Source organism: Mobula birostris, chromosome 6 (assembly GCF_030028105.1).
Source record: "Mobula birostris isolate sMobBir1 chromosome 6, sMobBir1.hap1, whole genome shotgun sequence".
NCBI lineage: Eukaryota > Metazoa > Chordata > Chondrichthyes > Myliobatiformes > Myliobatidae > Mobula > Mobula birostris.
Genome location: NC_092375.1, coordinates 115,193,342 through 115,208,896, shown reverse-complemented (window position 1 = coordinate 115,208,896; position 15,555 = coordinate 115,193,342). Strand labels below are relative to the sequence as shown.

The 15,555-nt window shown below is 43.1% G+C and overlaps 1 protein-coding gene across 1 annotated transcript in view; it reads right to left on the bottom strand.

Moving 5' to 3' along the window:
* Positions 1 to 15,555, bottom strand: part of aamp (angio-associated, migratory cell protein) — a 54,484-nt gene that overhangs the window by 36,612 nt on the left and 2,317 nt on the right. The window contains exons 3-7 of the mRNA XM_072261084.1: positions 13,100 to 13,219; positions 10,262 to 10,401; positions 7,247 to 7,391; positions 6,398 to 6,481; positions 3,636 to 3,751 (exon numbers count right to left, since the gene is read on the bottom strand). Of these exons, the coding sequence (XP_072117185.1) occupies positions 3,636 to 3,751; positions 6,398 to 6,481; positions 7,247 to 7,391; positions 10,262 to 10,401; positions 13,100 to 13,219 (605 nt within the window). The remainder of the gene's footprint in view (positions 1 to 3,635; positions 3,752 to 6,397; positions 6,482 to 7,246; positions 7,392 to 10,261; positions 10,402 to 13,099; positions 13,220 to 15,555) is intronic.

Here is a 15,555-nt window from a genome sequence, read left to right as displayed (position 1 = left end):
GTAAGGCTCCTTTTCATTGACTACAGCTCTGCCTTTAATACAATCATTCCAAATAAACTGATTCCTAAGCTCTGGAACCTGGGCCTTAGCACTCAGATCTGCAGCTGGATCTTCAACTTCCTCACAGACAGGACCCAGGCTGTAAAAATAGGGGACAAGCTCTCCTCTACAATCACTCTGAGCACCGGTGCCCCACAAGGCTGTGTACTCAGCCCCCTGCTGTACTCACTGTACACCCATGATTGTGCAGCCAAGTTTCCATCAAACTCAATATATAAGTTTGCTGATGACAGAACAATTGTAGGCCGTATCTCGGGTAATGATGAGTTTGAGTACAGAGAGGAAATTAGGAACCTGGTGGCATGGTGCGAAGACAATAACCTATCCCTCAATGTCAGCAAGACGAAGGAATTGGTTGTTGACTTCAGAAGGAGTAGCGGACCACACAACCCCATTTACATCGGTGGTGCGCAAGTGGAACAGGTCAAAAGCTTTAAGTTCCTCGGGGTCAATATCACAAATGACCTGACTTGGTCCAACCAAGCAGAGTTCACTGCCAAGAAGGCCCACCAGCGCCTTTACTTCCTGAGAAAACGAAAGAAATTTGGCCTGTCCCCTAAAACCTTCACTAATTTTTATAGATGCACCATAGAAAGCGTTCTTCTAGGGTGCATCACAACCTGGTATGGAAGTTGTCCTGTCCAAGACCGGAAGAAGCTGCAGAAGATCATGAACACAGCACAGCACATCACACCACACAAACTAATCTTCCGTCCTTGGACTCACTTTACACAGCACGCTGTCGGAGCAGTGCTGCCAGGATAATCAAAGACATGACCCACCCAGCCAACACACTTTTCGTCCCTCTTCCCTCCGGGAGAAGTCTCAGGAGCTTGAAGACTCGTACGGCCAGATTTGGGAACAGCTTCTTTCCAACTGTGATAAGACTGCTGAATGGATCCTGACCCGGATCTGGGCCGTACCCTCCAAATATTCGGATGTGCCTCTCAATTTTTTTTGCACTACCTTACTTTCCCTTTTCTAATTTCTATTTATGATTTATAATTTAAATTTTTAATATTTACTATTGATTTGTACTCCAGGGAGCGCAAAGCGCAGAATCAAGTATCACTGTGATGATTGTACGTTCTAGTATCAATTGTTTGGCAACCATATCGTGTAAAGTATAAAGTATAAAGTGTGCCAAATTTTCCACACTATCTTTACAGCACAACTCGTAGAGTTGTGAGATGGTGAGGGCAGTGCAACTAACAATGCTTATAAAACTTGTACAGTGATTGGATCTTAATCATGAAGGCTACTTGTTCCATGAGGAGTTTACCACCCCCCCCCCCCATCAATTAAATACTGTGTCTGTGTCTCCTGACTGACGCTGGGGTCAATGTGCTGTACTGTTTGTTCCATGTTCTAAGCTCAATGCATTAATCAGCAGCCAGTGCCATCTGCTGGTTTCATTCATGTAGTACTTCCTGGACACTAAAGAGCAACTCCTACTGGGCTCAGCTGGTCTGTGTCCATGTTTGGGGTTCAGGTGCTCGTCTGGGTCTCCCTTCCACCATCCGAGATACTTACCCAGGCAGCAGCATGCGCAGGGCCCTTAGCACTGTCAATGATCCGCCCCATCCATCTAACAATCTCCGACTCCCTGCCATCAGGCAGGAGGGAGTGAAGCATTAGGACAAGACCCTCAGGCCATGAGCCTACTGAACTCCCTACCACCACCCACGGTCTCATCACTGATGAAGCGCCAGTAGTGTTATACTGTTTACTTTTTAAACTTGTGCCATAAAAGTACTTTATTTGTAATCTGGTTGTGTGTGTAAAATATGTACTGTGTTGTGCACCTAGGTCCAGAGGAACGTTGTTTTGTTTGGCGGTGTCTATGTGTACACAATAAACTGAACTTGAACATCTCATCTTCACTTATAACCTCTATTATTCTATTCAGTTCTCCCTCGCATTCAACCAACTTCACTTCAGATCCAACTTTGCTGATCATCTTAGAGATTCGCTTTACTTGTCACATTACATCAAAACATCCAGTGAAATGCATTGTTCGAGCCAATGACCAGCACGGTTTGAGGATTGTGCTGGGCAGCCTGCAAGTACCATCATGCTCTGTACACCAAAATAGCATCCCCACAACTTACTAACCTGAGCCTAGCACATCCTCTTCTCATTGCTACAATCAAGGAAGAGGTACAGGAGCCTGAAGACACACACTCAATGTTTCAGGAACAGTTTCTACCCCTCCACCATCAGATTACTGAACAGACAATGACCCCACGTACACTACCTCATGAAACCCACGTGGCCATGGAAAAAACGTGCCAACACCTTACAGATAGTGGCAGGAACTGAACCCCAACCTTACACAATACTCCAAATTCAGCCTCTCCAACATCCTATACAACTTCAACCTAACACCCCAGCTCCTGTACTTGTACAGATGGGATGCTAATCAAAGTTTTTCATTGTACCTTGCTAAATATGACAATAATAAACAAATTTTCATCCCCACCACTCTCTGATCAAGAAGTTTCATTGATTTCATTCAATGTTATAGTTAGGATCCCCAGGAATGAAATTCCCTAAAGATAAAACAGTTTCAGTTTAACTATCTTATCAAACCCATTTATACATTTTAAGGACATCCTTCACATCTTCAACTCTGCCATATGTCCCAAGCCCGGCTGTAAAAGGAGGATTGTTGGGCTTGGGGCCAGCAACTCCATCCTTTAAAAACTCAGAGCTACAGAAATGCCAACAGAAGCTCCAAAGATCTCATCCCTGGGGGATCTTTATTGATGGGCTACACCCAGGGACAATTGGAACGACTGGCCCAGGACAGAGGACTCTGGCGAGCTGCTGTCGGCCACCTATGCCCCAAGAGAGGTGATGGGTTTAGAGAAAGTAAAGAATTATGCCTTCATTCTACCCAAGTATAAACACCCTTATTAAAATCACGGAACTATGTCATAAAGGAGAACATTCTGTCCTCTGGGATTTTCTGCCTCTTTGAAAAAATACTCTCCAATTTAGTCACAGAACATAGAACAGAATAGCACAGTACAGGTCCTTCAGCCAACAATATTGTGCTGACCTTTTAACTTACTTTGACCTTTGAACCTACTCCAAGATCCATCTTCATCCCTCCTACAAATCCCTCCATTTTTCTATCACTCATGTGCCTATCTATATGCTCTTAAATGATCCGAACTCATCTCCCTCCACCACCATTCCTGGCAGGATACTTCCACATACCCATCACTCTGTGTAAAAACAACTTACCTCTGACACTCCCCCCATACTTTACACCAATCAGCTTATAATTATGTCCCCTTGTATTAGCCATTGACTGGGAAAAAAGTCTATGACCATCCATTCGATCTATACCTCAATTGATGTTGTACAACTCTATCAAATCACCTCTCATCCTCCACTCCAAAGAAAAAAGCCCTTTCGTATCTGCAACTACTAGCCCCTGGCAGGGTGCTCCATGCACCCACAACTCTATGTAAAGAACTTACCTCTGACATGCTCTCTAAACTTCCCTCCAATCACCTTAAAATTACGCCTATCATATCAGTAAGTTTTCAGATTGGCAGGATTACCTTTCCCGTGAGGGGGTTGAGGAGTTTGGCGGTACAGTCGACAGAGCCTGTCAACACCAGGCTCCCACTGTCATTGGCACCGATGCAGGTCAGAGGCCCCTGGTGACTGTCCTGACCTAGAAACAGAGGACGAGTATGAGAAACATGGTTCACACAGACAACTGATTGCCGGAGGCCAACGTGAACAGCATCTCCACCACGATAAAGCAGCAGCAACTGTGATGGACAGGTCATGTCAATTGGATACCTAACTCTCCAAGCAAATCTTTTTCTCCCAGTTGAAGGAAGGTGAGCAAGTTCCTAGCGGGCAAAGGAAACGCTTCAAAGATAACATAAAAATCAGCCTGAAGAAATTCAACATTACATCTAAAAGCTGGGAAGTCAATGCACTCAACAGATACACCTGGAAGAAATCTGTTTAGGAGGGATCTGTCCCACATGAGAATGACCTCTGCCGTGCTGAAGAGAACAAGCGGCAGCTGCAGAAGGAAATATGAGAAACCACAAAAACCAACCATTAACCACAGCCACCACTTACTCATATTCACACCGCACCAGAACACGTGGATCCCACATCGGCCTCTACGGCCCCCCCGTCCCCCGAGGACCCACCAATCGAAAATCCCTTAGAAAAGCATCAGACTTGACTCGAGTGATCACATTACCACTACATACAACTGACTGGCACGTGTGCCCAAGGAGTGAAGCACAGGAACAGGAGAGGGTAAAAGAATGGAAAAATCTCAGAATACAATTAGACACTTACAGCCTCCAAACTTTCAGTTTGGTGAACGTATCTGTGAAGTTTTCGTGACCCTCCCGCTCCAACACTAATGCTCACCAGTCTGTGCAGATCAATAATAACATCTCCTCCTTGCTAACAATCAACACAGGGGCACCTCAAGGACAGATGCTCTACTATCACTACACCCATGACTGTTGCAGGCACAGGTCAAACGCCATCTATAAATTCACCATTGACACAAATGTTATTGGTAGAATCGCAGATAGTGACAAGGAGTGAGACAGATTGGCTGGTTGAGTGGTGCTGGAACAATGTTGCATTCAGCATCAGAAAGACCAAGAAAATGATTCTGGACTTCAGGAAGGGGAAATCAGGACACACCAGTCCAGAACAAAGGGTCAGTGATGGAAAGGCTGAGCAGCTTCAAGTACCTGGAAGATCTATCCTGGGCTCAACATATTGATGCAGTTACGAAGAAGGCACACCAGCCACTATTCAATAGGAGCTTGGGGAGATTTGTTGAGTCACCGAAGAATAGCAAAATTCCACAGATGTATGTGGAGAGTGTTCTGACTGGATGCATCACCACATGGTAGGGGCGGGTACTAAAGCACAGGATTGGGAAAAGCTGCAGAAGGTTGTAGGCTAAACCATCGCCACCACAGGCACTAGCCGCCCCACCACTGAGGACATCTCCAAAAGGCGTGAAGGATCCCCACCACCTAAGACATACCCTCTTCTCATTACTATAATCAGGGAGAAGGTACAGGAACCAGAAGGTGCACACTCAACATTTTAAGGTAACAAACACAAAATGCCAGCGTCTACAAAATTTCATGTTTCTGCTCAATGTTTTAGGAAGGTCTGTGAACCCAGGGTGGACACGGACATGGACAATATTTTGCAATTTTTGCACTATTTATTCTATATATTTTTATTGTAACTGACAGTATTTTATGTATCAAACTATACTGCTATACCTTATTGCTAATACACCTGATTGTTACAGAAATACAAAAATATCAGCATACAATTAGAGACCTCTAGGATTAGCTTGCCTGAACCTTCCCTTCAAATGCTGTCTCTTACCCAACGCTCCCCACTTCTTCATTACTACTCCCCCACTGTGAACACAAAATGCTGGAAGAACTGCTGATCAGATTCAGATTTATTTATCAGCCAAGAGTCAGAGGCTGTGGTTTTTGTTATACAAGGGGGTTGATGCAGAATGGGGCAGGGATTTGTAATGTGACTGAAATGTATGTCTGCTTGATACAATATTACATCAAAGTCATCATTAAAATTTTCCCACAACCTATGGACTCATTTTCAAAGACTCATCTCATGTTCTCAATATTTATTGCTTAATTATTTATTATTATTATTTCCTCCTTTTTGTATTTGCAATTAGTTGTCTTTTGCACACTGGTCGAACGCCCAGGTGGGTCTGGTTTTTCATTGATTCTATTGTGGTTATTATTCTATAATGGATTTATTGAGTATGCCTGCAAGAAAATGAATCTCAGGATTCTATATGGTGACATAAATGTACTTTCATAATAAATTTACTTTGAACTTTGATCAAAGCAGTATATTTCTCTTAAAAGCTAACAAATAAATCTAATTAATTCTAATGAAAGGCCTTAAAGCAATAAGTGCTTTAGTTTACAGTTGTTCACAGTGAGGCACCTCAAATGGTGGGAAGGAACTTCCTACCACCCACTCATGCCTCAAATAGTCAGACTCCTCCAATTCCTATTTAGCAATGGGATCTGTTCCTTCCAACTCACATCAAGCTGGTGAATCCCTCCTCTCCTTCCATCTCCTAACTATGGGACCCTTCCCCAGTGATACCGAAGGCTAAAAACACAACTACATCCAAATAAGACACTGTCGTCTTCGAGGTCAGAAAAGACAGGATAGCAATTCCTGTTCAATCCCAATCCAGGGAGGTACAGAGGGAGACATTAGATTCAGAACTTATTATCCATCGGTGAGCTTGCTTCTACTGCGTTACCTTTGAAAACGTGGAGTGGTGTGCCTTGCTTCAAATCCCAAACCTTCACCGTTCCATCTTCATAACCAACAACCGCTCGTTTACCTGTAGGTACAGTGTGAGGTTACACAAAGGATAGGACAAGTAAAATTTAGTTACCCACTGTGTGTGAATCTGCCACCATCTGCTAGAATCCCAACTAAAGCACATACAGATAGGACACAGGAGACAGGTGCTCCCGGTGTGGCCTCCTGTATATCGGTGAGAACCGACATAGATTGGGAGACCACTTCACGAGCACCTATGATCCGTCCACCAGAAAAAGTGGGATCTCCCAGTGGCCACCCATTTTAATATCACTTCCCATTCTGATACGTCAGTCCATGGCCTCCGCTACTGTTGCGTTGAGGCCACACGCAGGTTGGAGGAACAACACGTTATATACTGTCTGGGTAGCCTCCAACCCGATGGCATGAACATCTATTTCTCAAACTTCACCATCCTCCATTCCCTTTGCCCTCTCTCACCACATCTCCTTGCCAGCCCATCCTGTCCTTCTGGTGCTCCTCCTGCCTTTTCTCTCTTCCAGGGCCTCCTGCCTACTCCTTCTCCAGCCCTGTGTCACTTTCACCAATCAACTTCCCAGCTCTTAATTTCACTCCTCTCCCCTCCCGGTTTCACCTATCACTTTGTGGTTCTCTCTCCCTTCCCCCACCTTTTAACTCTACTCTTCATCTTTTTCTCTACAGTCCTGCTGAAGGGTCTTGGCCCGAAACATCGACTGTACTCTTTTCCATAGATGCTGCCTGGCCTGCTGAGTTCCTCCAGCATTTTGTGTGCGTTGCACCCTCCCTTCTCCCGCGTTCTCACCATCAGCAAGGATCTTGCCGCAGGTTGCTTGGCAGCCAGTGCCAGGCAAGGTTTTGCATTCTCCACTGGGAATCTTCCACAGCCAGCAGCTCCCCTCATCCGTGCCAGCCAGCAGCACATGGGCACAGGGATGCCAGGCAACCCACTAGGAAAGAAAGAAAGAAAACAGCAAGGGTCATGGGTCTAGAGAATCTTTTGTACACTGATAAGCACAAAATAAACCCAAAGAAAAATGTGTCCAACTCAAAGTTCAAATCAAATGTATTATCAAAGTACATATAGTACTATGCAAAATTCTTGTACTATGCAAACACATATAGATAGATAGAGAGAGCTAGGGCCCCTAAAGCTTTTGCACAGTACAATATTTGTAAATGTGGAGCGGAGAACAAGCTTGTAAATCTGGTGGGAGCAAAGGGTTGGGAATGGTGAAGGTTGTGAGACAGGTGGCAGAGAAGGAGTGGCAGGGGTGGGGGAGTGGCACAGGTGCAGACACACCCAGCCCTGAGGCACAAGGCAAGGTCATTTGACCCCAAATAATTGGTTTATTGATAGTTACAGAAGGACTCTATCATGCTTCCCACTCCCTCCCCTCCCCTTCCCTTTTTCCCTACCATGATTCCCCTCTCCCTGCCTCCTTCCCACTCTCCTTCCACAGCAGAGACCTAAGTTGTCTAAGACTTTTGCACAGCACTGTATATATCACCATATTCAACCCTGAGATTCATTTTCTTGTGGGCATTCACAATAAATACAAAGTAACACAATAGAATCAATTAAAAACTGTGCACAAGACAGACAATCAATGTGCAAATAGCAACAAACTACAAATACAAAAAGAACAAAATAATAACAATAATAAGAATAATACTTAGATTACACTGCCTAGGACAGAAGGGGGAAAGAGGAATAACAGACATAAAAAATCTACACGACAGTCAGATAAAACTTCTAAGGATACACTTACATCAACGAAAACAGGAATCAAGCATATGCAATTCTGAAAAGAAGTACGCACCACTAAACTCAAATTAGAGCACAACCGAGAAAAATGAAGACATTATCACTATAGAACAAAGAGTTAACTGATGGAAGAGCATGACCCTCCACGGAAGACATCCCCATGATCTGAGCAGACTAGATGTTGACAAGGAATCGTTGAACGCCTGGCTCAGAGATGGAGACCTCTACTCAGAAACAGAAGGGTTCCTTGTGGCAATACAGGACCAGGTGGTTAACACAACAAATTAGCACATCTTACAAAGACAGGCTGAGCACGCTGGGACTTTTCTTTTTGGAGTGAAGGAGGATGAGAGTCAACCTGATAGGAAATATAGTTTTAAGGTGAATACAGGAGAGTATAGAAGGGATTTTTAAAAAAATAACACAGAGATCTTAAAAGGATATCTTAAATTGAATTTTGCAACTGTATTTAAATCAGACAGACACAGGGTCATTGGAGGCAAAGTAGTAGTGAGGTCATGGACGATATACAGATTATCGATGAAGAGGTGTTTGCTGTCTTAGGGTGGATAAATCACCAGCACTGAAAAGGTGTTCCTCAGACCCCGTGGCAGGCATGTGCAGAACCCTAGCAGAGGTATTTAAAAGGGATGAGCTGCAGGAGGATTGAGAATAACTAACATTGTTCTGTTGTTTAAGAAAGGCTCTTAAGAATAAACCACTCAATGAACCTGATATCACAGTGGCTAAGCTATTAGAAGATACTCTAAGGAAATAAATATTTAAGTCTTTGGATAGACAGAGACTGATTAGCGATAGTCAACATAGCTTTGTGAGTATCAGGGTGAAAGAGTGCAGAGAAAATTTACAAGGATAATGCCAAGACTTGAGGAACGGTATTAAAGGAAAAGGCTGAATAGGTTAGAATTTTATTCCTTAGAAAGTTGAAGAATGAAAAGATAGTTGATAGGGGTATATAAAATTAAGAATGGTATAGATAGGGTAAATGGAAGCAAGCTTTTTTTCCACTGAGGTTGTGTAAGACTCGAACTAGAAGTCATGGGTTAAGGGGAACATGAGGGGAAACTTCTTCAATCACAGACTGGTGAGAGTGTGGATCCAGCTGCAAGTGAAAGTGGTGAATGTGGGTTTGATTTCAACACAAGAGAAATTTGAATAGGTACATGGATGGAGCAGTACGGAGGACTATGGTCTGGGTGCAGGTTGATGAGACTCAGAAGGTTAATAGTTCAGCACAGACTAGAAGGGCTGTAGTGTATTGTGACTCTATGACCCTAGTGGTCAGTGCATGGAATTTCCTGTCAGGAAGGGTGTTAGATACAGTTACAGTACATTAGGGATATTTAAGAAACTCTTGAGATAGGCACGTGGATGATTGAAAAATGGAGGGCTACATAAGACAGAAGGGTTAGATGAATCTTCGATTAAAGGTTGGTGCAGCAGTGTAGGCCAAAGTCCAGTACAACTGTATAGCATTGAAGTTCCATACTGATGGGTATGGGTATGTAATTATACATTTACATACCCATACCCATCAGTATGGAACTTCAATGCTATACAGTTGTAGATCAACCCCACCAGTACTGTACCAAAGGACCATACAGAAGAACCCATTTCAGACCTGCGCTGTAACTCTATGTTATACCTTGACAGACCTTTGCCAATACTGTACCCCTGTAAATACAGTGTTAGACCTTTGCCCAGTATGAATGCTATACAGTGACAGACTTGTATGTACCTACACAATACACAGCATTTCCAGATGCTGGAAATCTTGAGCAATACACACAAAATGCTGGAGGAACAAGCAAGTCAGACAGCACTCATGAAGAGGAACAAACTGTGAGTGTTTCAGGCCAAGACCCTTCATCAGGTCTGAAATGTTGACTGTTTATTCTCTCCCATACATACTGCCCGATTCGCTGCCCTCCGCCAGCATTTTGTGTGCACAGTAACAAGCTGTATGCCCAAGCACTGCTCTCCAATTGCTCTTTTGACAGCTTTAAATTAGGTACTGTGGGCATTAGGTACCTGCAGGTCGCCTACTTCAAATGACCAAATTTCCTCCTTGGTTTCGACTTTCCAGACTTTGATTAAGCCGCTCATGTCTCCCGTTACAAGCAGAGCCGAATCGTAACTGAAGGAGGCGGAGATGACAGAATCATTGTGGCCTATGTGAGAGATGAAATCCAAATCAACAAATAACACACCAAACAACTGCTGTTACACAGAAATCTCAGCACCACCCATAATGCTGATCCATTTTAATCCCACCTGCCTTCACGTAGCTACACAACAGTGTAGTACAGTCGGCCCTTCTTATCTGCGAGTTCCGCATGCGCGAATTCAACCGACCGCGAATCGAGAAAACCCGCAAGTGCTCTTCCAGCACTTGTTGTTCGAACATGTACAGACTTTTTTTCCTTGCCATTACTCTCTAAACAATGCAGTATAACAACTATTTTACCTAGCATTTACACTGTATTAGGTATTATAAGTAATCTAGAGATGATTTAAAGTATACGGGAGGATGTGCGTAGGTTATCGTGGATTGGGATCGGAAAAAAACCGGAAGTAAGTGGGAACAGGTACATCCGGTATTATTTACCGTCAGTTAGTCAAACATTTGTCTTAGTATATAGTATATATTTTACCTTACTATGCATATAAAACATGTAAGAAACGTATGTTTCAGCACCGGGCTCGGGAACGGAAATTCCCGAGTTCAATCCAGTGATAGACCGCTCCTGAGTGCACTGTCCATCCCTGCTGGGTTGATGTGGAGGATCAAAAACCCAAAACCCCAAAACCCAGTAATTAAACCACTGCGTTGCTTAGTAATAATTGTAGCTTTCATCGGGGCACGGATTTTCTCACTTTATCCTTTAAAATTGTTCCGATCGTTGACCGACTGTAGCCTAACGCTTTTCCAAAGACCGATGGCGTTTCACCTCTTTTCAATCGCTTTATTATTTCCATTTTATTTTAAATCGCGATTGTGATTATTTTCATGAACAGAAGCACTGCAGATTCAGAGCTCTACCGCCGGGTCCTAATGTCCACCGCACTGAGACAGGTTAAGTAAGGTCTGGGGTTCCGCTGGGTCCTAAGATCCACCGTATTGAGACAGGTTGAATAAGGGACTTGAGTATCCGCGTTGTTTGGTATCCGCAAGGGGTCCCAGAATCAATCCCTCGCGGATAAGGAGGGCCGACTGTAGTTTGTACATTGCATTACAGTGACAGCCAGCGATCATTGATCCAGGTTCAAATTCCACCACTATCAGTAAAGAGGTTTTACATTCTCCCCATGACTATGTGGGATTGCTCCCACATTCAATAGACGTATGCATTAGGGTAAGTGAGTTGTGGGAACGCTGTTGGCGCCGGAAACATAGCAACACTTGCGGGCTGCCCAGCACAATTCTCACTGATTTGATTTGAAACAAACGTCACAGTTCACTGTATGTTTTGATGTACACGTGACAAATAAAGCAGTACAGTACAACACATTTTAAAAAGTTACCATAGGTACAAAAAGATATATATATATATATATATATATATATATATATATATATATATATAATAAATAAGTATGGCAAAAAGAAAGCAAAGTAGTGAGGTACTGTTCATGGGTTCATGGACGATTCAGAAATCAGATGGTGGAGGGGAAAAAGCTGCTCCTAAAACACAAGTACGTGCCTTCAGGCTCCTGTACCTTCTCCCTGATGGCAGTAATAAGAAGATTAAGAGGAGGTAGAAAGGCTTGTCAAATGGTGTGAGCACTACATGTTGAGTCTCCATAAAGAGATGATTGTTGACTTCAGGAAGGCGCAGGTCAACTTTTCTTTGTACATCAAAGGCTCTGCTGTGCAGAGTGAAGAACATAAAGTTCCTTGGTGTGCATTCAACGGATGATCTCACCTGGACCCAGAACAAGTCTTCATTAGTCAAGGCATCTACACTTTGAGAAGATTGAGGAATTCCAGCTCCCTGCCCCCATTCTAAAAACTTTCTACAGGACATTGACAGTGTCCTGACTGGCTGCATTATTTTGTAATTCAGAAGTTGTAAGGCAAGACACTACAGAGGATAGTATAAACCGAGAGTACCACCAGGGTCTCCCTCACCTCTATTTGTGACATTTACCGGAAACATTGTATACAATGGGCCCAAAACGTTCTTAAGGATCCTTACCACCCATTTCACAATCTCTCTGACCCACTACCATCAGAAGGAGATACAGGAGCATCAGGACTAGGACTGCCAGACTGGGTAACAGCTTCTTCCCTCAGAATGCCCTGTCACCAATGAGGTTTCATCACGAGGACAGTGAGCTGTTTACCTGTGCTGCAAACTACATGCACTTTGAATTACACTTTATTGACTTGCTTGTGATATTTTGTTTTATGTGCTGTGTGTGACATATGCTTTGTGGGCGCAAGCGGCAGAGAGGAACGTTGTTTTGTTTGGTTGTATATATGTACTGTCAAATAACTTGAACTTGAGGATGGTGAAAGTACTTCAGGACAGTTGCCACCTTCTTGAAGTACTGCACTTTGAAGATTTCCTGGATGGTGAGGAGGATAGTGCTTATGATGGAGCTGGCTGAGTTTACAACCTTCTGCAACTTTTTCCAATCCTGTGCATTTGCCCCTGTATACCAGATAGTGATGCAACCAGTTAAGAATGTTCTCCACTGTTCATCTACATAAATTTGTTAGAGTCTTTAGTGATAAAACTTACCTTGCAAATCACCTTAAACTTTCCTCTCATTTTAAACCTTCCCTGTGGTACTTGAGATTTCCCACCCTAGTAATGAAATTATCAAACTGCAATCTGGCTATTAACTCAGTGAGCCTGTTACCTGTACACACCAACAGCACTTCACCATCACTCACTCTCCACACGTAGGCCATATCGTCTTCGCCACCAGACACGGCCAGCGTGTTGGTCTTGGGGTCCAAACTCAAGCAGAATACAGCCTCTGAAAAGAACAATGGCTACATTAGGCTTACCATGAATCACGGAGTTTTAGAGACTATGTGCTATTGAAACTCAGAAAGCTGTTGTCCTTTACAGTTCAAAAGGGGGGAAATGGTGGACATTTCAGCAGTGCAAGGGTTAAAATAGTGTGCGAACAGAACAGAGCATGGACACTTCGTACAGCTTTTGAGTTACCTGCTTAAGAGACACGGCATGGAATGAGGCCCTTTGTACCTCGCCACCCAGCTACCCACTGATTTAATCCCAGACTAACCATGGAACAATTTACAATAAACAGTACGTTTGGAAACTGAAGCACCTGGAGAAAACCCACACACACACGGGAAGGAACGCACAAACTAGCTTAGAGGACACTGAAATTGAAGTCAGACACACAAGCTGTAAAAGAGTCACGGCAACTGCTACACTACACGGTGCCCCGTAAATACCACCAACTGTAAAGCAGAAGGAGGAGGCCATCTGGCCCATCGTGCTATGTGTTCCCATTATGTGGTCTCCCCTACTCTCACACCATTACAGCAGTGTCTCTGATTTCTATGTGTTGAAGTTCCACAAGGCAACAGTCCAGATAAGCTGACAGAGACAGCGTGCAGACATAGTGCAGTCACCTAGTCTGAACAGACCTTGGAAGCTTAACTCCCCTTTGTACAGATTTTCTGTTCAAGCCTTAGAACCAAGGTCACCAGGCATACTAAGACAAAATAAAGATGCAAACAAAGAATTCTACGAATACACACTACTGGACAGTTATTTTACTAATTCTCGCATATTATTGGCCTTTAGCTCATAGGTATAATTGGTTAACACCGAAAACACATATTCTGAATCATATTCAAATATGCAAATGACAGGTTTGAGAATGCCGCAAGTTTCTAATGGATCAAAATTTGCATACAACCGGTCAATTTCTGTATACAAATGGCATTTCTTTGTTCATACTTTAAAACAGATAGGACCCATGCTTGTCTCCTTGTGCACAAGTAAATAAGTGTGATTGAGGAATGAGTGCAATTGTTCAGAGTCCAGAATGATGCTATGGAAACCGCTTCCCCACCGACTGCTGCATGATCCTCACTTAGTTTAAATGTGCGTCTAGACAATGTTAGGGAAACACCCTTAAACCGAATCAGAGGATCCTAAAAATAGTGAATAGATTCAGATTCATTTATTTGTCATGCGTACATCAAAGATACAGTGAAGTACATTGCTTGTGTTAACAACCAACAAACCTAAGGATATACTAGGGATAGCTCGCAAGTGTCGCCAACACAGCATGCCCACTATTGGATTAGACTGTTTAAATGTCACTGTCTTTACAGTTTAACAATTTATACCTGCTAGTATTTTTACAATACTTATATACATGAACTGTTCAGTATGTTTCATTTTATTTATATATATTTCTCTCTCTCTCTCTCACACACACACACACACACACACACACACACACACACACGTAGCTGAGTTATTCTGGCTCAGTACTTCCGTTCCATTAGTTTTTTTTATGTTTTGGAGTTACAAAACATTACAAGGTGATTATATAAAAATTAAAAGCAAGCATATAAAAATTAACTACAAGATGAATAATAATTCCACACCCTAATCTAGAAGGAAACAAAGTTAGGAGGCCTTAGATAGTAGGAAATCTTTCCCCAAAACAAAAACATTAAAAACCTGTTGACATAATTTTAGGATAAGGAGAAAGGGATTCGAGGGTAGAGTTTTGCGCCCAGAGGGCAATCCATGCCTGAAACACATTGCCTGAGGGGGTGATGGGGACAGAGGAACTCTCATGGCATGCAGGTATCTAGATTAACCCTTAAAATGGCAAGCCAGTAGTTTATAGAAAAGTAGGATTAGTATAGGTAGGTACTTGATAGCTAGCATGGACTGGATTGACTAAATGGATTGCATCTTTGCTTGTGATTCTTAACTTTATCAACCAAGGGTTGAAGAGACAAATAGTCCTCGGCACAATGGCCAATGAAATTTGTGTCTTATCTCCACTGCTTATTTATTTTATGTATCTAGATACAGCGTTGAACAGGTCCTTCAGGCACAACGAGTGCGCCACCTATTTAACCCCAGCCTAATCAAAGGATAAGTTACAATGACTAATTAACCTACTAACCCGTACATCTCTGACTGAGAGGAAACCAGAGCACCCGGAGGAAACCCACACGGTCACGAGAATGTACAGACACCTTCTGGACAGTGCTGGAATTGAACTCTAAACTCCAATCTTATCTGGGGCACCACAGTTGCACAGCAGCTAGTGCAATGCGTTACAGCACTAGCATTCAAGGAATCAATTCC